The 25,777-nt window shown below is 43.8% G+C and overlaps 2 protein-coding genes across 5 annotated transcripts in view; one reads left to right on the top strand and one right to left on the bottom strand.

Moving 5' to 3' along the window:
• LOC126210633 (zinc finger protein 239-like) overlaps positions 1 to 25,777 on the top strand; it is a 468,318-nt gene that overhangs the window by 301,783 nt on the left and 140,758 nt on the right. The window contains exon 9 of one of the 4 annotated variants that reach the window (XM_049939949.1): positions 18,082 to 18,208. The exons of the other annotated variants lie outside the window; for them this stretch is intronic. Coding sequence (XP_049795906.1) covers positions 18,082 to 18,145 — 64 coding nt within the window. The 3' untranslated portion in view covers positions 18,146 to 18,208. Of the gene's footprint in view, positions 1 to 18,081; positions 18,209 to 25,777 lie in introns of those variants that run through there. 4 annotated transcript variants of the gene reach the window in all.
• Positions 19,006 to 25,777, bottom strand: part of LOC126210630 (zinc finger protein 501-like) — a 157,674-nt gene continuing 150,902 nt past the window's right edge. The window contains exon 8 of the mRNA XM_049939940.1: positions 19,006 to 19,114. Within this exon, the coding sequence (XP_049795897.1) occupies positions 19,111 to 19,114 (4 nt within the window). The 3' untranslated portion in view covers positions 19,006 to 19,110. The remainder of the gene's footprint in view (positions 19,115 to 25,777) is intronic.

Here is a 25,777-nt window from a genome sequence, read left to right on the forward strand (position 1 = left end):
CTGTTATACAACCACAAAAAGAAATAGTGCACCCTTTTAGAGGTTTTCAATTCACTCAGGATTTATTGTTACAGTAGTGCAAATGGAATATATGTAATCAGAACCACAAGCGGTTCTGAGTTACCAGATATCGACCCATGCTGAAACACCCATATTAATACATGTTGTAGCCTTCATGGCCAATGATGCAGACATTGGCTCTGGCATCCAGTCGATCGTACAGATTGAATATACTGTTCTGGGATACGTTATGTCACGCCTGCTCGACCTGTTCAACTAGTTCTGTAAGAGTTGTTCATTGATGAGTCAACTGAGTCACTTCATGTCCCATCGTATCCCGCATGCGCTCAATTCAAGACAAGTCTGGAGATGGTGCTAGCCAGGGAAGGTGTTTACAGAGGATGTTCAGTGCCAAGGGCCGTTTGTGGGTGAGTATTATCCTGTTGAGTTGGAGCAACACAGCACATTCTTGTTGCAAGGCAAAAGAACAAGTCTAATAACATTCACCGCATACTGAGCACTGGTTAGCAACCCTTCCAGGAACATCAACAGTGAATGGGAGTAGCGTACCACACCCAGTTGCTGAAGACCACGAGGCGTCACTTCATCTTTCAACTGGTCCTCTGGCAGCACCAGTCTAGCTGTACAGGTCAATGCTGTGGAGTGAAAAAAAGGGCTAGAGATGTGCATGCCCTTAGTCCCACTGCTAACAACCACTTTGTGACAGTTCATGTTGACATGTATGGGCTCAAAAGCTCTCTTATCTGTGCTGTGGTAGCTGTATGATCTGCTACTGCTGCCCTTACAGCATGAGTCCAGAATGTCGTCTACAGGTGTGAGAATTTTCACGTCACCACTGATGCGAGGGTTGTTATACAACTGATGCAGCACAACCAACTTTTGCAGCATTCCCACCATCCCTCCAGTGGGAAGACTACAATTTTATCCTTTCAAACTCACTTAGTTGGCTGTAGCAAGAACAAGTGCATCTACCTGGAATGGTTGCCTGTTTGTTTCACACGTTTGCACCACACTCAGCCTTCTGGCTGTGAACATTCCCTAATGAAGGGTAGACACAGATGGTGCTGTGGTAGCTACGCCATTAGCCTATATGTTGGCAGATGACATGGAAACCATCATCAGCACATCAGTCAGGTGGCATATGCCATCATCACATCAGTATCGAGGTTGTTTTTCCTGGTGTACTAATTATTTTAATGGCAGTGTATTATACACCAAAACAACGAATTAACTTACCTTCACCTTCTGGATCACTACTCATAATTAATAGCTTATGTACTAACAGAGAATGAGCCACACCTCTTGCTCCTGACACTCATATCAAACAGGCGAAAACTGATATTTATGTTTATGCCTTCTAAAAAATACTATCTGCATTCACCTGTACCTAATGAACTTACGACTCAACTGCTGGCAAAACCCACACACCTTCCATGACACAAAACAAAAGTCTACACTCACCCCACATTGAAGATACTGTAGGCATTGTTGCCTCTTCTACTGTTATCAAACAGTGTGATGAAAATCTCGAAGATTCCCTGCTGGCATCACTCTGTAGCGCCAGAGGGTTCAGGCACGCCTCTCCTCGCTGACCCTGGCTGGGGTCGATTAACAGGCAGTGGCTTCTGCCTGATGCTGCTGGGTTGGCACTCCACATTGCTGAGTGTGGCAGCCTGCGTAGGTCTCAGGTGCTGACATCAGCAGTGCATCGCGTTATGCTGCAATGACCTCCCGTCCTCTTTGGGAGGAGGCCCCTCAGCTGCTCATATGAGTGCAGTGGCGGCGTCAAAAGACTAATGTGTACTGCTTCCCTCAGCATTGTGTATGCCCGACAGGCCCTCATCCTGCTGGTATCACTGCAACAGAGAACGAAGACAGTGGTGTGTGGGGTGCAACTCGTGGGGCCATGTGCAGTAGTTGGCTGGTGACTGGAGTTGGGGTGCCGAGTCCCTCTAGGAACTCAGTGTTGGAATCAGCAGACATGGACGTCAGTTCATCAGGGCTGACACCGAGTCCCGTGAAAGCGCTAATGCAGTCAGCGGGCGAAGCCATGTCGATCCCATTGCTGCAGCTGGCGGAGCTCATTCGTCTCCCTGTCTGGCTTCGTGGTGGCGCTGCTGGCTTCCGGCGATGACAAGTCACCAATGCCTTATAATACAGACTTATTTATATCCCTCTAGTGCCCATTTTTTTCCGCTAAAACCTGGTGCCTAATCACGTTGGCAAAATGTGAGACTGACCCTGGTGTGGTGACACTGGCCCACTTGCTACACGGTTATGGCTGTGCAGCGCCGTTTGCTGCTGAGCTCACTTGCAGCACCAATCTGTTAACGCAACGCTCTATAGCACTTACATGTTATGTTTCTTTACTTTTGTTAAAGACTAAGGGGACTGATGACCATAGATGTTAAGTCCCATAGTGCTCAGAGCTATTTGTTAAAGACTAATTGATTTCCGACCAAATACTGGGCCACTACACTACAGCGCAGTAATATACACTATGTGATCGAAAGTATCCAGACACCCCCAAAAACATACGTTTTTCATTCTAGGTGTATTGTGCTGCCACCTACTGTCAGGTGCTCCGTATCATCGACCTCAGTAGTCATTACACATCGTGAGAGGGCAGAATGGGGTGCTCCACGGAACTCACGGACTTCGAATGTGGTCAGGTGATTGGGTGTCAATTGTATCATACGTCTGTGCGCGAGATTTCCACTTCCCAAACATCCCTAGGTCCACTGTTTCCGATGTGACAGTGAAGTGGGAACATGAAGGGACATGTAAAACACAAAAGCGTACAGGCCGACCTCGTCTGTTGACCGACAGAGACTGCCGACAGTTGAAAAGGCTCGTAATGTGTAATAGGCAGACATGTATCCAGACCATCACACAGAGATTTCAAACTGCATCAGTAATATGACACTTAGGCGAGAGGTGAGAAAACTTGGATTTCATGGTCGAGAGGCTGCTCATAAGCCACACGTCACACCGGTAAATGCCAAACGACACCTCGCTTGGTGTAAGGAGCGTAAATATTGGACGACTGAACAGTGGAAAAACGTTGTGTGGAGTGACGAATCACGGTACACAATGTGGCGATCCGATGGCAAGGTATGGGCATTGCAAATGCCCAGTGAACATCATCTGCCAGAGTGTGTAGTGCCAACAGTAAAATTCGGCGGCTGTGGTGTTATGGTTTGGTCGTGTTTTTCGTGGAGGGGGCGCCCATCCCTTGTTTTTTTGCGTGGCACTACCACAGCACAGACCTACATTGATGTTTTAAGCACCTTCTTACTTCCCACTGTTCAAGAGCAATTCAGGGATGGCGATTGCAACTTTCAACACGATTGAGCACCTGTTCATAACGTACGGCCTGTGGCGGAGTGGTTACACGACAATAACATCCCTGTTATGGCCTGCACAGAGTTCTGACCTGAAATCTACAGAACACCTTTGGGATGTTTTGGAACGCCGACTTGGTGCCTCACCGACCGACATCGATACGTCTCCTCAGTGCAGCACTCCGTGAAGAATGGTTTACCATTCCCCAAGACATCTTCCAGCACCTGATTGAACGTATGCCTGCGAGAATGAAAGCTGTCATCAAGGCTAAGCGTGGGCCAACACCGTACGGAATTCCAGCATTACCGACGGAGGGCGACACGAACTTGTAAGTCATTTTTAGCCAGGTGTCCGGATACTTTGATCACATAGTGTATCTATAATCACATCATAACCTGTATTTCTTCGTACAACCTAATGCTTTCTTAGAGACAGTAACTGTATTCGCTCTGCAAGGGCTGTCATTAGGTTTTGGAATCCCATCTCATAGTTGCTGTTCAATTTACTTCTCCGTTAATGGTTGTAAAAGTCAGGAAGAACTGATACCATCTTCATATAGGTCTTCTTCAGTGCGGATGCACTCACATTGACCGAACTCTTACGGGAGTCGGTAGATTGACTGCCATGAGTAACGAGTATAGTGGCAGGGGCACTACAAATGTAGTGTGTGGACAGTCAGTTAGAATTGTGGTGGATCTTAGTGGGAGTTTGCCAGAGATAAGTCCCTGCAGTCGCACTATCCTCAGTGCCTTCGATGCATCAGCCGGATAGTGCGTCTGCCATGTAAGCAGGAGATCCCAGGTTTGAGTCCCGGTCAGTGCACACATTTTCAACTGTCCCCGCTGATAATTATCAACGCCTGTAAGCAGCTAATGGTCTGGATTTCATTGTAATTTCATTCTTCGAGAACTGCAAGATCACCAATGGTATCCGTTCTTTTGGACATGTCCGAAAGAACAGATACCATCTTCACACATTCCAATTTGATTTTAACAGCTACTTATCCCGAAGATGCTACACATGTTTCCCATTCCGACAGTCCCATGTACGGTGGCCCACTCTTCCACTCGTAGCACTCCGATTGCTGACACTCTTTCTGTGTATGGCTCTTTCGTCCACACTTGTAACATTTGAGCTCTGAAGGGGATGCACGGTGATCTACCCGTTGCTTCATGGGAAAGTCTATCTTCTCGAACTGCACTGCAATTCTATGATCAGCTGTTAAATCACTAAGATCCTCAATACGAACTCTTCCTGATATTTCTGCAGGTATTCCGCGCAAGAATACGTTCAACGCTCTGTTTTCTGTTTCCTGCAGTAACACCTTATCGTCCTCTGCATTCTATGTAGCAACATATATACGATCATTGACTTTCCAAATCCTGGTCGAAAAGATTTCTTCCAACTCCTTAAGTATCAAAGACAATGTACTGAGCTTCTCACTTAAAATCCGTGTACTATTTTGTTTTTGGCAACGCTGCCGAAACGACTATGCTTTAATGAGAATCTCGTGATATAATACATGTTTTGGCTTCCCCTGTTAAACGCAAGTGAGCCGCACGAAGGGTTACCTCAACTGATCAATCGCTCATTGCAGCAGTAGCTGTAATGTCACTAATGAGTACGGACACATGTTCCACTGTTTTAATCGAAAATAGATTGATAAGTGAGTCTACCACAGGCTCAAAATAATACGAAACTACCCCCAACTCTGCCTTATTTTTCCATCACTCAGAGTGTGATTGAAACTGAGCGGGTTTCAAAGTGACAAATCTACGAAGGAGTTCCTTGTGTGCCTGCTTTTGGCGAGAATTTTCGTTTCGTAACACCCACACTTGTTCTGTTAGAGCAACAACAGGCTCCATAGCAGTAGCAGCATGTATCTCTATCATTTTGCTCAGTCTTAGTGCACGATAATTCGTTCCCCCTGCAAGATTACTAAACTACCACCTTACTGGTACTAGATTATCGGGTCTACCATTCCCCTTAAATAATGACGTCCATAGGTTCACTTGGCTTCACAAACGTAACGTCAAATGGGTGGTCCAAGGGCTCCAGACCCCCCCCCCCCCCCCCGCCTACCCCCCGCCATCACCACCACCAATCACCAAATGGAAATTACGCTCGACCTAGTTTGCGTGTAGTGAAACTGAGAGCTGATTTTCAGTCATACGACGAAGAAAGGATACGCACTGATAATCAGCAATGTCAACGATAGATTTAAACTTTCTGTATATACATAGCACTATCAGCTATCGCCCATCCCTACTTTAGCCAAGACCAGTTGTTGGTCTTGCTTGAATTCAGTTGCTGTTTTGTTACAGTTCAGGTTTAAATTGCAGCTGAATTTAATGCAAGTACTTTCGTTTATGGTTTTTGTGCTGTGTGCTGTTGTGATAGTTTCCAATTATGGACAAGTTTGTATCAAGAAAGAAGAGAAAAACCGATTTTTATTCGTCCGCTATCGTTATGGTAAGTTCAAAATATGTACGTACTACTATAACAACCTGATCACTAATCCACAGCAGTTTAATGTTAGCACTTGAGTCGTTATCTGGAGGCTGGTAGAACCTTGTGGTTGCAGTATTTCAGTATTTCACAGGGCAGTAAAATGGTAAATATAATTTCAAATGACATTAAATTAAATTCAATGCATAAAAATACACTTAGATTTGTCTGTGTCGCCCAAAAATCGCATCGGACAACAAAAATATCGCCCGAATGAATATTGCTGCATATCTTTAAAAAATCTGCTCTATATTCTTAGTAGTCCAAATGACAAAATATCGCCCAATATGGTAACATGGGCTGACCTCAGTTACGAAAACCAGTACCGAATCGGAGAATGGCGAGGGATTTGTAGGGAGCGGAAGGAGTACGTAATGACAACACATTCTTTAGTTTCTAAAAGATTTTTTCAGTGGGCGTTGAATTCGTCTTTGGCGACTGCGCTCTGCATTCATCCATCCATCCCTCCCTGTTTCGTCCAAAATCTATTTAAGCTCTTGTAATACCGTACCATAATAACTGAAACCAGAAAAATCTTAAAATATGTATTCATTCATACACTATCAGATGACTAAACATGCACAATTAAAGGAAAAGCATGCAGTTTCGGAAATCAGTCTTTTGGTGTGATGCATTTTATTTTATTTTAAAACGATGTACAACAACCACTTTTTCCAATTTATGCACCAATTTGTGGTAGCTCTGCATGTTGAGCGGCTGAGTTCACAATCTCTGGATTCAAGAGAGAAATGATTTCAATCTATCGGCCAACAATGTTGAAAATGGTTTTCTGTGGGCTTCCATTTTCAATTTAGGCAAATGCCCAGGTTGACCCCTTACTGTAGGCCACAGCCAGTCCATCCTGAATACCTTTCTTTCCTGACATTCTACGAGGGTCGTTCAATAAATATTGCCCCACATTTTTTTTTTAAAAAAAGCTGTTAATATACATAGATAAATGTCCTTGTTGGTGCTTCACATTTGATGTTTGTCCTGTGCGCCGGTGAAGTTTCGAACCGCTCTGGCAGATGGCAGAGCCGTAGGACAGCGTCAAAATGGCGTCTACATACGACTCACGCTGTAAGCAGCATGCTGTTATTGAATTCTTGTGTGCAGAAAAAGAAACCATGGTGAACATCCATAAACGTTTGTGTTAAATGTATGGCGTTGCTGCAGTTGATATGAGTGCACTTCGGCGGTGGGTAAAGAAAGTTACAACCTCAGGAAATGCAGAAACAGAGCTCCATGATCAACCACGCTCGGGACGTCCTGTCGCAGCCACTGCTCCAGATATGTTGAATCGTCCAGATGCCGTTATTCACGCCGACTAGCGCAAAAAAACTCTTCAATTGGCTCTACACACTTTGAAGATGACAGGAGTGTCGGTTATGCAGTGAAAACATGGCTGCGCCTACGGGACAAGAGCTTTTACCTACAGGGAATACATGCTCGCCCACAACGTTGGTGTACGGCCATAGAACGTGATGGAGACTGCATAGAAAAATAGGACATGGACATGACATTTTTATGTATGTTGTCACCAAATTCTGACTCTTAACAATAAATATGTTCCGAGAAAAAAAAATTGGCGCATTACTTATTGGACGACCCTCGTAATTCCCTTAAAGATGGAGACCCTCTGCTTAAAAGAAAAGAGCTGAATCGACGGCGAGCTGAGCATCTCTTCAAAGACTCCCAGCACTAAAAACCATATGATAAATTAATAATAATCCAAATTCTTGTCTGCCAGGACATTGTTGAGTGCAGAAAATGATCCTTCTTACATTGCAAGATGTGACAGACGCACACTTAAATAAGAAAATTTGGGAGAGTGTAAGATTGAATAATTCCAGATCCTTTCATGTCCGCCACAAAAAATTATTCTACCTTCTCTGTGGATCAGAGATCCCTTTATTCCAAAAGCCCTGTCGGTAATAATCACGACGTTCCAAAAAATTAGCACTTGTGCATTCCTGCTAACTTTTTCAGCTCAAATCCGGACTGAAAGAAGAAGAGTGTAAAATGTCCTTGGAACATGAGTGCTTCGTAGTTGTTTGCCAAAATACAGCACTCCTAAGCAATGATATTATATCTCTGCGTGGTGAAAACTGCGAAATCATTTTCGAATTAAATGGTTGATTATTCTTTAAGGAGATTTTCAGAAAAATCAGAGACCCCTCCCATGACAAAATCCTGACTATGTCCTTGACAAACTGGAGATATGCTAAGTACAACTGCACATACGTAATTACCAAAGTACCCAGTTTTCATTACTCAGCACCAAACTACAGCACTCAGGTGCCGAGTCACTCAAGAATTGCTTCTCTCACCGAACTGCAGCGTTTGGACGTGGGAGAGACACTTCCTGACATAAATTATCAAGAGAGGGAGTGGAACGGCCACTTACTGACACTATCTATAACTACCCAGCCTATTCAGGGCCGCAACGCATCATGATGAATGAGGAAAATGGTGCAGGGGAGGGCTAATTTGCGCTGGGGCGCACAGTGAAACAGTGGCAGCATTAAGACGTGTTTACTTCTAGAATCAATGTACGGCACATCGGCCATCCTCGAGGGCAAATAGTGCACATATCAATACAGCCAGTTGTGCAGTGTGCTGATGACCCAACAGTGCCTGTGGCATTCATTGCCCTGGGTTCACACAGTGCACATCTCAGTGCAGCCGGTTGTGGGATGTGCTATTGCCCCAGTGGCGCCTGTGATTCATTGCCCTGGGTCCACACACTATGCATGTCAGTGCAGCTGGTTGTGGGGTGTGCTGATACCACAGTGGCACCCACGACATTAGTTGCCTGGATCCACACAGCATGCATGTCAGTGCAGCCAGTTGTGGAATGTGCTGATGCCCCAGTGGTGCCCTTGACATTCGTTGCCCTGGGTCCACGCAGCACATACGTTAGAACAGCCAATTGTGGAATGCGCCGATCCCCTAGTGGCGCCGGTGACATCCATTTTCCTGGATCCACATAGTTCACACGTGAGTGCACCGGTTGTGAAATGTGCTGATGCCTCAGTGGCGCCCATAACATTGGATGCCTTGGACCACAGGTGGCTGCTACCACATGCCGTATCACCTGTGAGCCAGTGAAGAAATGGGCATGGCCCACTCAGGATCTCTGAAATTTGGCTGCCTATGTACCCACGCATTTATATGTGATGCCCCTGCTGTGCACTTAGAGCTATAGTCGCTACTAGATATTCGATGTCAAGCAGCAGCGCCCTGGTGATGCACCAGGATTTGATAAGGATGGTGGCTGATGACGTTTAGGCGGCTAGGAGGCCACGAGGACGCTCCTCTCCTAGCTGGATTGTCGACCAAAAACCCTCACAGGGCGGGGTCGCCAGGTCCTTGCATCAGTAAAATTTCCCAAGTCCAGCAGCTGTTAGGCCACAAGTATGGCATGCATCAGAGTAGAACTTGGTCGGTGACTGGGTGAGCAGCCAGCAAATCTTCATCATCTAAATCTACATCTGCATAGATACTCAGCAAGTCTCCCTACAGCGTATCCCATTCGCACATAGTGCGAGGGAAAAACAACTGTCTAAATGCCTCCATACGAGCCCTAATGTCTCTACTCTTATCATCGCGTTTCTTAAGTGAAATGTACGTTGGCGGCAGTAGAATAGTTTGATAGTTAGCTTCAAATGCCGGTTCTCTAAATTTTCTCAATAGTGTTCCTCAAAAATAACATCACCTTTCCTCCAGCGATTCCCATTTTAGATCCTGAAGCATCTCCATAGCACTTACGTTTGGACCTACTGGAAGAAATCAAGCAGCCCACCTCTGAACTGCTTTGATGTTGATTGGTTGGTTGATTCGGGGGAGGGGATCAAATGGCGAATCATCAGTCGCGGGTCCCATCGGATTAGGGAAGGATAGGGAAGGAAGTCGGTTGCGTCCTTTAACAGGAATCATCCCAGTGTGTTAACCACTGCACCCCCTCGCTCGATGCTTTGATGACTTCCTTTAATCACAGCTGCTACAGATTTCAGACACTTGAGCAGTATTCAAGAATAGGTCGCACGAGCGACCTTTATGTGGTCTCCTTTGCAGATCAACCACTCTTTATTTAAGTTCTTTCAATAAACCAGCGTCGACCATTCGCCTTTCGTAGCACAGTCCTCACGTGCTCGGTTCATTTCATATCGCTTTGCAGCGTTACGCCCAGATATTTAAACTACGTGACTGTATCAAGCAGGACGCTACTAATGCTGTAACCAAACATTATGGATCTCTTTTCCTATTCATCCGAATTAACTTACATTTTTTCTAAATTCATCACACCAACTAGAAATTTTCTCTAAGTCACCTTGTATCCTCATACAGTCACTCAACTTCGACACTTTACCGTACATCACAACATCATCAGCAAACAACCGCAGACTGCTGCCAAGCCTGTCTGCTAAATCATTTACCTGTACAGGAACAACTGCAGTGCTACAACACTTTCCTAAGGCACACCTGACGATACCCTTGTCTCTGATGAACAGTCGCCGTCGAGTACAACATACTGGGTTCTGTAACTTAAAAAGTCTTCGAGACACTCACATATCTGCGAACCTATTCAATACGTTGATACTTTCGTTAACAGTATGCAGTGGGGCATCGTGTCAAATGCTTTCCGGAAATCTAGAAATATGAAATCTGCTCGTTTTCCTTCACCAATAGCTCGCATTATATCATGTGAGAAAAGGTCTACTTGAATTTCGCATGAGCGATGCTATCTAAAACCATGCTGATTCGTGGACATAAGCTTCTCGGTCTCAAGACAATTTACCTCCTAAGAAGTAGTCGTGGTTTCTCTTAAACTCAACAGGCTGTCATTCTCTCTGGGTCAAGAAGCAGACGGAATGGCGGCGCAACTGAATACCTAGAGCCTCTAGGCACGATTACACTTGCCAACAGTGAAAATGTTTTTGGTTGAAAAATAGCTAGTTCTTGTGTATTTCCACCAAAATTACCGATTAGCTCTTGTTTTGGCGATAAAATACCATGTCATTTTTTAGAGTTTCCATTTTCTGTCGGGGGGAAATTTTGTTTTTGAAATTAGCACACCTGTCAATTGACAAAGCACAATGTTCTTCAGCTGTTTGTAGGTCATAAACGTTCATATTGTTGCTGTTGTCATTAGTGTAGGATTTCTGGTGCTTTGATTCTTTTAAGGTGCAAACTTTATTAACAAGCCACATAAATGTGTAAATTCTGTGAAGAACTTTTCTTACGTTTGTTGTGAAGCAACATTTTCATCGCAGAAACTGAATCTGACACTTATTGTGTAGGCTGTCTATTGGCATTATTTTGGTATGAAGGTCAGGGACCAGGATAAATCATGGGCCCCACATATGTGATGCAGCTTTTGTCCTGTAGTACTACGAGAATGGCCGAAAAAAAAGAGAGATCTATGGCTTTAGCTGTGTCTGTGGTTTGGCAGGAACCTACAAGCCACGTAGGTAACTGCTATTCCTACTTGACTCCATCTATAAGGGCGGATTTCATAATGAAAGGCAAGAAGAGCAATTCAATACCAAATTTTCAAGACGCTATTCGATCTATTCTCCATTCAGATTACCAGTTCCTGCAGCACCCCGGAACTTTGAGGTCGGAATAGAACATGAAGACAGTGTAGAAGAAGAACCCAGAGAACTTTGTGCGTCCCATGACACTGATTTTGAGGAAAAAGATAATAAACCACACCGACTGAGTCAATCAAGATTGAATGATCTCATTCAAGACCTGGATTTGTCAAATGAGAAAGCAGAACTTTTAGAGTCAAGATTACAGCAATGAACCCTTCTCCAACACAATTTCAGAGTCTCACATAACAGACAACGCCAGAGGAATCTTGTTGTTTACTGCAGTATTAATGGTTTGGTGAAATCTTTGGATGTGAACCCTGATCCTATGGAATGGAGGCTGTTCATAGACTCATCTAAGCTAAGTTTGAAAAGCTATATTACTTCACAGCAGCAACCGTCTTCCTTCTGTTCTTGTTGGTTGTGGAGTTCGCGTGAAGGAGACTTATGCAAACGTGAAAGCCCACGAAGACAATTAAATATGCTGAACGCAAATGGTAAATATGTGGTGATCTAAAAGTCGTAGTTGTTCTCTTAGTACGCAATTAGGCTGCACTAGATACTGCTGCTTTTTTGTATATGTGATCATAGGGATAGAAAATCACGTTGTATCCAAACACATTTGCTTGCAAGAAATCTTAACCCTAGCGATAAAAACACCATTGCTGAGCTTCTCGTGGACCTAGAAGATGTTCTTCCACCCATACATATAAAGCTGGGGTTGATGAAAAATTTTGTCAAAGCAATGAACTCTTAAGTACTTACGAGGCAAACTTCCCACATCAACCCTTGAGTAATTACGCGGGTGACCCAGCGATTTTCTTTTTGTTATGTTATCGCCCGAACGGATTGTCCACAGACGTGAACGTGTATAGCGTCGAGTTGCACTTTAACGGTTTATATTTCACCACTGTTTGAATGTAGCTATTATTAGGGAGTATCAAAATAAATTCATCCACATTGTGTGCTCTGGTTGACAACTATCACCCATACAACTACTGGTGCTACCATTTCGGTTCCTATTTTTATAGGTGAGTTATTTATTTTTTAGTGTTTAGTGCCTATATCACTGCGTTTATACGTACATATGCATACTCAACATCGCGTAATATACTTGAAAACTACGTTGGTTCGCAGTCCGATAGATCTTATAAGCGAATCAGTAGCCCACATGTTGTAGTAATAAGAATGATGGAGCCAACTGCAGGCACTAACAGGAATGGAATAGCCGATAACAGGTTTTCCCCGTATTCTCTTACTAAAAGTCTCAAAGATAGGGGTCTTACTCATGTGGGAACACTTCGCCAAAATAAACTAGAAGTACCCTTGGAGTTTCTTCCAAAGAAAGAAAGGATAGACAAACCAACAATTTAAGGCTTTCAAAAGGACAACACCGTTGTGTCGTACTGTCCCTAAGAATAATAAAGCTGTCGTCGTAATTTCTACAGTGCACCACGACGATGTTATCGATAGCGATACAGGGGATCATAGCATATACTACATGACAAAATTTGGCGTAATGATTTGCAATTATTAAACTTAGCTGCAATAAATGTATTTTGCATTGATAAATTCAGTAAAAAGGAAGATAAAGCACTGAACAAAACTACTTTCCTAACCAAACCTGCATGGGAACTTACAAAGCCCCAAACGGAAGGGATATGTCAAGCACCACAGGATCCGAAGGAGACCTGGAGGCGTCTGGAGTTTCACTGCTTGGAATGGAAGACTGTATACAGGCTGCAAGAGGAAACAAAGGGAAAGACGAAGAAGTTACGGGCGTGGTAGATCACGGGACAAATGAATCATGAAGTGGTGTGTTAGGTGCGATAGGTGGTCCTGCCCTTATCATTTGAAGAAAGTTTTTGTCAGTTGTTTAGACACAGCGGAATGAAATAGCATACATGTCAGAAATTAATTTTGTAAATATTGGTTTAGTTGTTGTATTTGTGAAGCTCATGTACAGGTTCTGCAGTGCATGGTTCACAGTCTACTGCTATTATTCATTTTTATTGCAATACAAGTTCACCTTTGTCTGTTTTCACTAAAATAGTTTATGTGTGGACATTATAATACATGTAGCGCATTCAAATGTAGAATTGAGTACTTAACTGAATCCTATATTATCATGCAAGGATATATCCTATTTTGCGTCATCGTTTTTAAAAAGAACATTGAAAATAATAGTGGGTGCCACCTGCACTCATTCGATCAATAACGTAACACAAATTCAAGCGACTGCTGCAGGATTGCCTAACGGAAAGGTTAGAAGGTATTTCTGTTGAGCCACAAATGGAGCAGCTTGTAAAGGATCCTGCGTTTCATTGAATTTTGAAGTGGAAAGAAAAGGAAGCTTGGGAAACCTTCCAGTAAATTATTCCAGGAATTTTAGGCAACGAAAGAGACGACAACTATCCTGAGTTGCTGGCACCATTCCTGCAAACATACCAGTAACTCGGATGCAACATATCTCTTAAGGTACATTTCCCGCAACCCCATCAACACTTTTTCCCTCCTTGTTGTGGAACTGTCAGTGATGAACACGGGAAAGACTCCATCAAGAAATTACTGTAGTGGAACAGACATATCAGGGCCATTGGACTGAAGCAATGCTTATAGATTACTGCTGGTCTCTCTGTAGTAATGCTCCTAACTCACTCGCAAGAGGAAAGCCAAAAGACACCTAGCTCATGAAGTCACCACGTGATTCCTTTCAGACCCAACAACCTGCCAGTTCTTCCATCAATTTACGATGCTTGAGGTATAATACTCATTAAAAAAATCCATCTGGACGTTCAATGTTGTTGACATATTTAATTAAAATATACACTCCTGGAAATTGAAATAAGAACACCGTGAATTCATTGTCTCAGGAAGGGGAAACTTTATTGACACATTCCTGGGGTCAGATACATCACATGATCACACTGACAGAACCACAGGCACATAGACACAGGCAACAGAGCATGCACAATGTCGGCACTAGTACAGTGTATATCCACCTTTCGCAGCAATGCAGGCTGCTATTCTCCCATGGAGACGATCGTAGAGATGCTGGATGTAGTCCTGTGGAACGGCTTGCCATGCCATTTCCACCTGGCGCCTCAGTTGGACCAGCGTTCGTGCTGGACGTGCAGACCGCGTGAGACGACGCTTCATCCAGTCCCAAACATGCTCAATGGGGGACAGATCCGGAGATCTTGCTGGCCAGGGTAGTTGACTTACACCTTCTAGAGCACGTTGGTTGGCACGGGATACATGCGGACGTGCATTGTCCTGTTGGAACAGCAAGTTCCCTTGCCGGTCTAGGAATGGTAGAACGATGGGTTCGATGACGGTTTGGATGTACCGTGCACTATTCAGTGTCCCCTCGACGATCACCAGTGGTGTACGGCCAGTGTAGGAGATCGCTCCCCACACCATGATGCCGGGTGTTGGCCCTGTGTGCCTCGGTCGTATGCAGTCCTGATTGTGGCGCTCACCTGCACGGCGCCAAACACGCATACGACCATCATTGGCACCAAGGCAGAAGCGACTCTCATCGCTGAAGACGACACGTCTCCATTCGTCCCTCCATTCACGCCTGTCGCGACACCACTGGAGGCGGGCTGCACGATGTTGGGGCGTGAGCGGAAGACGGCCTAACGGTGTTCGGGACCGTAGCCCAGCTTCATGGAGACGGTTGCGAATGGTCCTCGCCGATACCCCAGGAGCAACAGTGACCCTAATTTGCTGGGAAGTGGCGGTGCGGTCCCCTACGGCACTGCGTAGGATCCTACGGTCTTGGCGTGCATCCGTGCGTCGCTGCGGTCCGGTCCCAGGTCGACGGGCACGTGCACCTTCCGCCGACCACTGGCGACAACATCGATGTACTGTGGAGACCTCACGCCCCACGTGTTGAGCAATTCGGCGGTACGTCCACCCGGCCTCCCGCATGCCCACTATACGCCCTCGCTCAAAGTCCGTCAACTGCACATACGGTTCACGTCCACGCTGTCGCGGCATGCTACCAGTGTTAAAGACTGCGATGGAGCTCCGTATGCCACGGCAAACTGGCTGACACTGACGGCGGCGGTGCACAAATGCTGCGCAGCTAGCGCCATTCGACGGCCAACACCGCGGTTCCTGGTGTGTCCGCTGTGCCGTGCGTGTGATCATTGCTTGTACAGCCCTCTCGCAGTGTCCGGAGCAAGTATGGTGGGTCTGACACACCGGTGTCAATGTGTTCTTTTTTCCATTTCCAGGAGTGTATCATTTTCTCTTAATCCGCTAAAATCAAATATTTAAACCTTCACGAAAACTGGGGATAGTAAATTTTTTTCTTCAACTAAAAATTAGTGTGATTTGACTCATGAAGTGAAGGAAGCATTCGTTTTTTTGCTGGCCAGTGTTATTTATACACTTCTGATGTTGTCTTACTGGGGGTAATGAGTGTATTTGTTCCACATACAAGTCCTGTCCCATCAGCGTTTTCCAGCTGGCTGCAGGACTCAGCATTGAGCATGGGTTGCTAGGCACTTTCCTATTTGCAATTGCTCCAGTTTACAAGATGTTACTTCACTCTTAGTCATACTGCACTGCGGCATTAGCGGTTCTTTGCCTTTTGCCTGTGGCCAGTGTCACAAGCCCGCCAGGCTGGAGTGTTTGACGTAACGTCAGCAGTACTGGCGAGTGGCCTATTTCATTACCACATTCAGCCAAGATAGCGTACTTGCTCTGGTATAACCGTGCTGCCTCTCGATCGTTTCCATCTACTTGGCCATACACAATCACTATATCAGCTTGCACCATCTCGGCTTTTTCCCGACATGAATACGGGACCATTCTGCTGCTTACTGTACGCTATGTTAATCACACAGCCTGCAACGCACAAGGAACACATGACACGTGGTCAGAGGAAATGTTATTCATCAGCGCCATCTACCATGGCAATGATGTTGCCCCGGATGCATGTTAACAGGACCTTTTTTCCTCCATTTCCAATCAGCAATCCTTCCCTGCAGCTTGTCGGCTTTATTAATGTTCACCATATATAGGTGTGTGACTTGCAAATATATAATTTATTGAATAATTATTATAAAGTTTGCCTGCTAGAAGACAACAGAAGAAGAATGCGTTGTTACCAATTTCGACACCGATGTTGTGCATCAGAAAGCAGTATTATCCGCGTCTACATCTATACTCTGCAAACCATCGTGAAGTGCATGGCAGAGTGTATGTTCCATTGTACCAGTTAATAGGGTTTCTTCCTGTTCCATTCACATATGGAGCACGGGAAAAATGACTGCTTCAATGCCTCTGTGTGTGTGTGGTAATTATCCTAATTTTATCCTCACGGTCCTCATGTGAGGAATACATAGGAGGTTGTGCTATATTCTTAGAGTCATCATTTGAAGCCGCTTCTCGAAAATTTGTTAGTAGACTTTCTTGGGATAGTTTACCACTATCTTCAAGAATCTGCTGCTTCAGTATTTCTGTGATGGATCAAACAAAGCTGTAACCATTCTTGCTCCCCTTCTCTGTATGCGTCGTATTTGGTACAGCTCCTACATACCTGAACAATATTCTAGAACTGGTCACATGAGTGATTTCTAAGCAATCTCCTTTGTACACTGATTACAGTTCCTCAGAAGCCCACCAATAAACCAGAGCCTACCACCTGCTTTACCCACGACTGACCCTGTGTGATCATTCCATTTCATATCACTACAAACTGTTACACCCTTGTATTTGCATGAGTTGGCCGATTCCAGCAGTGACTCACTGATATGATAGTCATAAGATAATATGTTTTTTTTTCTTTTGCTGTATTGCACAGTTTAACATTTTTGATCATTTAATGGAAATTGCCAGTCTGTGCATCACTTGAAAACCTTATCAAGATCTGGTTGAATATTTATCCAGCTTCCTTCAGATAGCACTTCTTTATATGTAACTTCAACATCTTCAAGAAGTATGAGGTTACTATTAATATTGTTTGCGAGGTTATTAATAAACTACAGATCCCAGCACACTTCCTGGGGTACACCCAAAGTTACTTCTACATCCGACGATGAACGATGCAGTGGTATCAGTGCCTCATGCCGGTGCAGAATTACATGCATATTTGAACTTATATATGTTAAACCAAATAACAATGCATGTATGACTGCCTTCCTCAACATGATAGCTCCCTGATGGGAACTGAAATCAAATCAGCACACATATGGGTTTCCTGATGCTGCGCCTGAAACCAAGTTGCCACAGAGAACTGTTTCCAGACATTGAGTTTCCACTGTCTCCAACATTTGTACCACTCACTGAGTCTGGATCATTGTGTAGTGCACTATGAACGTACAACATACAAACTGAAAGCGGAGGGTAGAAACTTCTCGATATAGGCTTGCCATCAGGTTGAGAGTGCAATGCAGTGTTAATTTTTGGAAATTCACCATTTCTTGACATGAATGAAGTGCTGTAATACTATGAATGGTGTGAATTAGGTCAGAATTCAACAGAGATAACAGCTGTGTTCAACGGCTATCCACGGCACCATTGTAGCTTTTATGTGATTTTTGGGTAACACCCTTACGTGTATAGATTTTACGGAATGTCTTGCACGCATTTTCAGAACTTATCCATCGGAAACCTTCAGAACAAGTCTTTGCTACGAATTTTGCTTCAGCACGTGGTAAGTATGACACATTTGTGTTACTACCTGATGCTAGTGCAGAGTTACGTGTATGGACGTTTATTTGTATCCTCTATACAATTTTGGTAAACATTTTTGGAATACAGTGATCAATAGATTATTATATTTTGACTAAAGTTCAGTCTTGATCACACCATTTATGTTTCAATGACATAGGTAACCGGTTTCGGTTATTTTTACATAACCATCATCAGACCCATGGCTCCCTTAGGATGGTACGCGGAGCTCTCCTCAGCTGCTACTATCAGTTGATTTCGTAGCAGCTGAGGAGAGCTCCGCCTACCATCCTAAGGGAGCCATGGATCTGATGATGGTTATGTAAAAATAACCGAAACCGGTTACCTATGTCATTGAAACATAAATGGTGTGATCAAGACTGAACTTTAGTCAAAATGTATCCTCTATGTTAAACCAAATTTTAAAAAAGTGAAAATAAATTATTTTACATCTCTTTCAACTGTGTTTTATTTCATCAGAAACCTCAAATACGTTGAGTAAAATATGCAGTTAAGATAAGTTTACCAGATTTTAGTGAGGAAAAATAGGAACACGTATGTCAACACTGACTTTTCTTAAAATTGTATTTACTACACATTTCCTTAATAATAGTTAAACACAATTAAGAGGAGTATTTATTAGTTGAGCATATAACTCTCGACATTTTTTCATATTACACAAATAGCGTAAGACTTTTGATTACCTATGTTGGAAATGTCAAACCCCATGCCAAATAATTTGTAATGCTTCAACTTCAGAATTAAGTTATTGACGCCATTTCATTCCAAAACACCAGCTATTAATGCCTTATGTTTTGTATTACAACATGTCATTTTATTTGCCATTGTCGAATCTGGGAATAACTGAGAAAATATTTTCATACTGTAGTCAGTGCTGGTGTAGCTAAGATGATGTTGAACTGTGTGAACTAGCATGGAAGCTCAGATGCAGTTATCTGAAACGAAAAAATGCGCTATTAAGAGCTCCTTTGTATAATTTACTAAACAGGCCTGTCATTATACTGAAAATCAGAAATGTTGAAATTAGCATGTATTTACTGCATAGCTTCTCTGCATCAACAGAGTCCTCCATTGTGGTTTCTTCGATGTCAAGAGTCTGCAGTTGTGGTTAACTCTGTTAAAATTGGGCCTTAAATGGGTTACACCATCGTGTGAAATGGAAAAACCCTCTCCAGCTTTTCCAACACATAAATACACCTTCCTTTATATGCATTTCCTGGAACTGGCCACAGTCCTTGAAATTCTTTTTCCCAAACTGAACAGTACATTTGCAGTCTTCTGTTCTGGTGAGTGCTGGTTTGAATATCTAATTTACTTTTCGTGGGATTTGTCATACTCTCATTCAGTATGGACACACTACTTCCACACAGAAATCAGTTCTAAACCCTAAAATACACGATGGCTTGCGGCAAAATGAACGAAGCTGTGTGCCTTCCTGCATGGAGTGGAAGTACATAATCCACCTCAGCTTCTGACGTAACATTCGTCTCAACTACTATCACATGCCTGAAAAAATATATTCTGCATTGTAAAATTTGGTTTATTGTTAAAATTCCATACTCTTGTAGCTAACACAGTACGTTCGGCAACCCTAAGTAAGATTGTTAAAGTACAGGAACAACTAAAATGATTTACATGTTCAGTAACATAAATAAACAGGGAGTCAAGACATATCTTAAGGAGCAACAGAAAACATTTATCTGTGGACAAGAGCATGTAGAAGAACTGTAGCTCAAGTTTAAACAAATAGTTGCCCATGCATACCTAGTAGAACAGTTCTTGATGTGAGGGGCCATGATTATACAATCTATTTATTGCTAAGGCAGAGATGCTAATCTCGTGTTTGCATGAGGTGAAATTAAAAGTTGAGCTGTCACAGTATCAGAGATTGAGAGAGACTTAAAAGTTGCAGCAAAAAATATCCTCGATTACAGTAAAGTTGTAGCAAAATGCTCCATGTAGCACAACAAATTGCAAGAAAATACCTCTCAGTATACATACGTGTTGTACACTGAGGTGACGAAAATCATGTAATAGCGATATGCAGTAGTATCACGCACACAAGGTATACAGGGAAGTACACTGGCGGATCTGGCGCTTGGACTCAGCTGATAAATGTGAAAAGGTTTCCCACACGAGTGCGGCAACACGATGAGAATTAACAGACTTTGAACACAGAATGGTAGTTGGAGCCAGATGCATGGGACAATCCGTTTCGGAGATCATTAGGAAATTAAATATTCCGAGATCCGAGAGTGTGCCAATAACACGAAATTTCTGGCCTTATCTCTCATCACGGATGGTGCAGTGTCCAACGACCTTCACTTAACGACTGAGAGCAGCAGCGTTTGTGCAGAAAAAAATGGTTCAAATGGCTCTGAGCACTATGGGACTTAACATCTGAGGTCATCAGTCCCCTAGAACTTAGAACTACTTAAACCTAACTAACCTAAGGACATCACACGCATCCATGCCTGAGGCAGGAATCGAACCTGCGACTGTAGCAGTCACGCGGTTCTGGACTGAAGCGCCTAGGACCGCTCGGCCACCACGGCCGGCGTTTGTGTAGAGTTGTCAATTCTATCATATAAGCAAAACTGAGTGAAATAACCGCAGAAATGCAGAAATCAGTGGGGAACGTACGACGAACATATCCGCTAGGGCAGTGCTGCGAAATTTGGCGTTAATGGGCTATGGCGGCAGACGACCGATGTGTGTCCTCTTCCTAATAGCACGACAATGTCTGCAGTGCATCTCCTGGGCCTGTGATGGAATCAGTTTGATCCTAGACGACAGGAAAACTGTGGCCTGGCCATATGAGTCCCGATTTCATTAGGAAAGAGGTGATGGTAGGATTCGAGTGTGGTGGAGACCCCATGAAGCCATGGAGCCGAGTTGTCAACAAGGTACTGTGCATGCTGGTGTTGGCTTCATAATGTTGTGGCCCGTGTTGATCCTCTGGTCGAACTGAACCGGTCACTGACTGGAAATGATTATTTTCGGCTACTTGGAAACCATCTGCAGCCATTAATGGACCCCATGTTCCCAAAAACGTCACCGTGTCACAGTTGTTCGTGACTAGTCTGAAGAGCATCCTCAACAATTCGAGGGAATGATTTAGCGCCCAGATCGTCCAACACAAATCCTGTCGGACATTTATTGCACATAATATTGTGCACAAAATCCAGCACTGGCAACATTTTCACAATTATGGACGGATACAGGTGCAGCATGGCTCAATATTTATACGGGGGACTTGCAACAACTTGTTGAGTCCACGCCACGTCGAGCTGCTGCACTACGCCAGCCAAAAGAACGTCCAACACGATATTGGGAGGTATGCCATGGCTTTTGCCATCTCAGTGTACGCACTTCACACATCCTGCTAATCCACGTTCTGGGGTCCTGTACCTCAGTCCATAAACAGGACCCTTATAGGATCACTTCGGTGTCCATCTGTTGGTGCGACTGTTAAGAACCCTTTTTCTCAAGAACATGTAGAAATATCAATTATAAATGTATACCACATCGTAAGTTCTATGGTCCCTTGGTGGTGTCAAGCATTTAAGCTTCTAAGTCATTGCATTCAAAAGATACGACCATTTATGTCACATACACTACTGGACATTAAAATTGCTACACCAAGAAGAAATGCAGATGATAAACAGGTATTCATTGGACAATTATATTATACTAGAACTGACGTGATTGCATTTTCACGCAATTTGGGTGCATAGATCCTGAGAAATCAGTACCCAGAACAACCACCTCTTGCCGTAATAATGGCCTTGATACGTCTGGGCATTGAGTCAAACAGAGCTTGGATGGTATGTACAGGTACAGTTGCCCATGCAGCTTCAACACGATACCACAGTTCATCAAGAGTAGTGACTGGTGTATTGTGACGAGCCAGTTGCTCGGCCGCCATTGACCAGATGTTTTCAATTGGCGAGAGATCTAGAGAATGTGCTGGCCAGGGCAGCAGTCGAACATTTTCTGTATCCAGAGCATGTGGTCGTGCATTATCCTGCTGAAATATATGGTTTTGCAGGGATCGAATGAAGGGTAAAGCCACGGGTCGTAACACATCTGAAATGTAACGTCCAATGTTCAAAGTGCCATCAATGCGAACAAGAGGTGACCTAGACGTGTAACCAGTGGCATCCCATACTATCACGCTGGGTGATACGCCAGTATGGCGATGACGAATACACTCTTACAATGTGCGTTCACCGCGATGTCGCCATACACGGATGCGACCATCATGATGCTGTAAACAGAACCTGGATTCATCCTAAAAAATGACGTTTTGCCATTCGTGCACCCAGGTTCGTCGCTGAGTACACCATCACAGGCGCTCATGTCTGTGATGCAGCATCAAGGGTAACCGCAGCCACGGTCTCCGAGCTGATAGTCCATGCTGCTGCAAATGTCGTCGAACTGTTCGAGCAGATGGTTGTTGTCTTACAAACGTCCCTATCTCTTGACTCAGGGATCTATACGTGGCTGCACGATTCCGTTGAAATGGAATGCATGAGGCAACAGTTAAACAGGCTCTCATTACGGTGTCTCCAGAATAATGCAACCATCATAGTCGTGCAGTCTCGGGATTTGTCAGCAGAAACAATGTCATTCCAGCCAGTTGTCAATGCCTGTCGTTCATCGCACCATTGCTGGTGCAGACGCCTGTGGCGTTGACTCAGTGGCAAACGCAGCAACGGACGCCTTGAGGACAATCCACTCTGGTGATGAACAGTGTCAAATGGTACACATGGACACTGCTTGTTGTGCAACACACCTAATTTGTTGTGATACAGCAGAGCGATCCATCACTGCCATCTGAACAATATGCCTGTCATCACAAGTAGTGTTGCATCGAGGTGGATATAATTAGCCCCATGCATCACAATTGGTTGGTTCCATTCAACACGGCCACTGATTTCTCTGAAGGATAATCCGCAATCCCTATAGGCAACTTTTCTTCCTGGGTCGAACACTGAAACATACACAAAACACGCATTTTGGGCGGCCAGCAGTGTAATTTTAAAACAGCAGTAAAACAAAACAAGGACAGTGACATTCAATGGGAAGTACCTATTACGAAACAAAATTGTAACTGAAAGATTTTGAACCAAGTTCAGCACTACAGTTACATACGGAACTACTACATTATTTTTAATGAAGATAAATATGTAGATACTAAACTATAGAGATATCAGAGTATATGTGGCATCGTGGCACTTTAAGGAGAACATTAAAAAATACACGAAGCGACACAAAAATGAAATTCTATCTGATGATTGCTATACCTGCTCCACTATATGGCAGCAAATCCTGGGTTACGAAGAGTAATGATTCAAGCCATGTTGGTACATCTGAAATGAAATTTTTGTGAGCAGTCATAGGTTGTATTAAGATGGACAGGGTTCCTGATCAAAACATTGCACAAGAACTGAATATTTTTGCAGTAAATCACAAAGTAGAATAACAAAAAATAAAACTGGAAGGTACATCAGGAACGAATGAAAGAAACAAGGATTCTGGAGATGGCTTCAGAATGCAAAACTAAAGAAAGGAGCTGCATGGGACATCCAGTTAAACTGAGCCCAGAACAGTTCGACAGACCTAGTCTGTGAAAGGCTGAAGAATTAGTCTTGTCATGATGTCAAACAATGTTCCATCTTTTCATGTATTATGTAACAAGACACTACATTTGTACTGAGCAACAAAAGTCAACTTTCTTCAAGTAGTCATGGACATCTGTTAGAAACTGACTTACACTGAGCCACATCCTACTCATCTGATGGGGAACAATGGTTGTAATAATGGGACCACACATTTCTGATTTTGTCTGTCTTGTTACAAAAGATTCATCGTTGGACATCAGCAAGTGGCTGTGGTTCATAGCGATCCATCAAGGAATTTTTCAAATGTTGGCTCATTGACCTCTTTGAAGATACATAACATTACCACCTTCACATTACATGTGATGTTTTTTCGTATGGGTAGTAACATCAAACCATGCGACAGCATCATGAAGAATTACTCACTTGGTTACCATCAAGCAGAAATGTATTGACAACAATAACTCAACAGAATATTAGTACATGTTCCATACAGATGAACACTAAGGCATGTTTACATTTGATGTTTGCAAAACTTGCGAATGTAAAGGTATTTTATGAAATTGAAAAAGTCGTTGGACAAATATATTATACTAGAACTGACATGTGATTACATTTTCACGCAATCTGGGTGCATAGATCCTGAGAAATCAGTACCCAGAACAACCATCTCTGGCTGTAATAACGGCCATGATACAACTGGGCATTGAGTCAAACACAGCTTGGAAGGCGTGTACAGGTACAGCTGCCCATGCAGCTTCAACACAATACCACACAGTTCATCAAGAGTAGTGACTGGCGTATTGTGACGAGCCAGTTGTTCACCCACCATTGACCAGACGTTTTCAATTGGTGAGAGATCTGGAGAATGTGCTGGCCAGGGCAGCAGTCGAATATTTTCTGTATCCAGAAAGCCCCGTACAGGACCTGCAACATGCGGTCGTGCATTATCTTGCTGAAATGTAGGGTTTCGCAGGGATCGAATGAAGGGTAGAGCCACGGGTTGTAACACATCTGAAATGAAACGTCCACTGTTCAAAAAGTGCCGTCAAAGCGAACAAGAGGTGACCGAGACGTGTAACCAATGGCACCCCATACCATCACGCCGGGTGATACGCCAGTATGGCGATGACGAATACATGCTTCCAATGTGTGTTCACCGCGATGTTGCCAAACACGGATGCGACCATAAACAGAACCCGGATTTATCCGAAAGAATGACGTTTTACCATTTGTGCAACCAGTTTCGTCGTTGAGTACACCATCGCAGGCGCTCCTGTCTGTGATGCAGCGTCAAGGGTAACCGCAGCCATGGTCTCCGAGCTGATAGTCCATGCTGCTGCAAGCGTCGTCGAATTGTTCATGCAGATGGTTGTTGTCTTGCAAACGTCCCCATGTATTGCAGCAGTGTCGCGATATGATAAACTGCAATCGCGATAGGCTACAATCTGACCTTTATCAAAGTCAGAAACGTGATGGTCCGCATTTCTCCTCCTTAGACGAGGCATCACAACAACGTTTCACCAGGCAACGCCGGTCAGCTGCTGTTTGTGTATGAGAAATCGGTTGGAAACTTTCCTCATGTCAGCACATTGTAGGTGTCGCCACCGGCCCCAGCCTTGTGTGAATGCTCTCAAAAGCTATTCATTTACATATCACAGCATCTTCTTCCTGGCGGTTAAATTTCGCGTCTGTAGCACGTCATCTTCGTGGTGTAGCAATTTTAATGGCCAGTAGTGTATATATTAAAACAACATTTCTCAATAACAGTCAACGTTTTTGGAATGGTTGATATCGACTGATATTTTTCGAACATGTAGTAGTTAAGGCTGCGCATGGTTATATCCGTTCAGCTCTTTGTACTAGCAGAGGATTGGGAGCGTGGCTTCTACAGAGCACAGCTCTTATGGACCTCTCATAGGCTCAGTCGACTCAGTGTAGCCATTGTACATCATGCGTACATCAAGTATACAT

The sequence above is a fragment of the Schistocerca nitens genome, chromosome 10, assembly GCF_023898315.1.
Source record: "Schistocerca nitens isolate TAMUIC-IGC-003100 chromosome 10, iqSchNite1.1, whole genome shotgun sequence".
In the NCBI taxonomy this organism is placed as follows: domain Eukaryota; kingdom Metazoa; phylum Arthropoda; class Insecta; order Orthoptera; family Acrididae; genus Schistocerca; species Schistocerca nitens.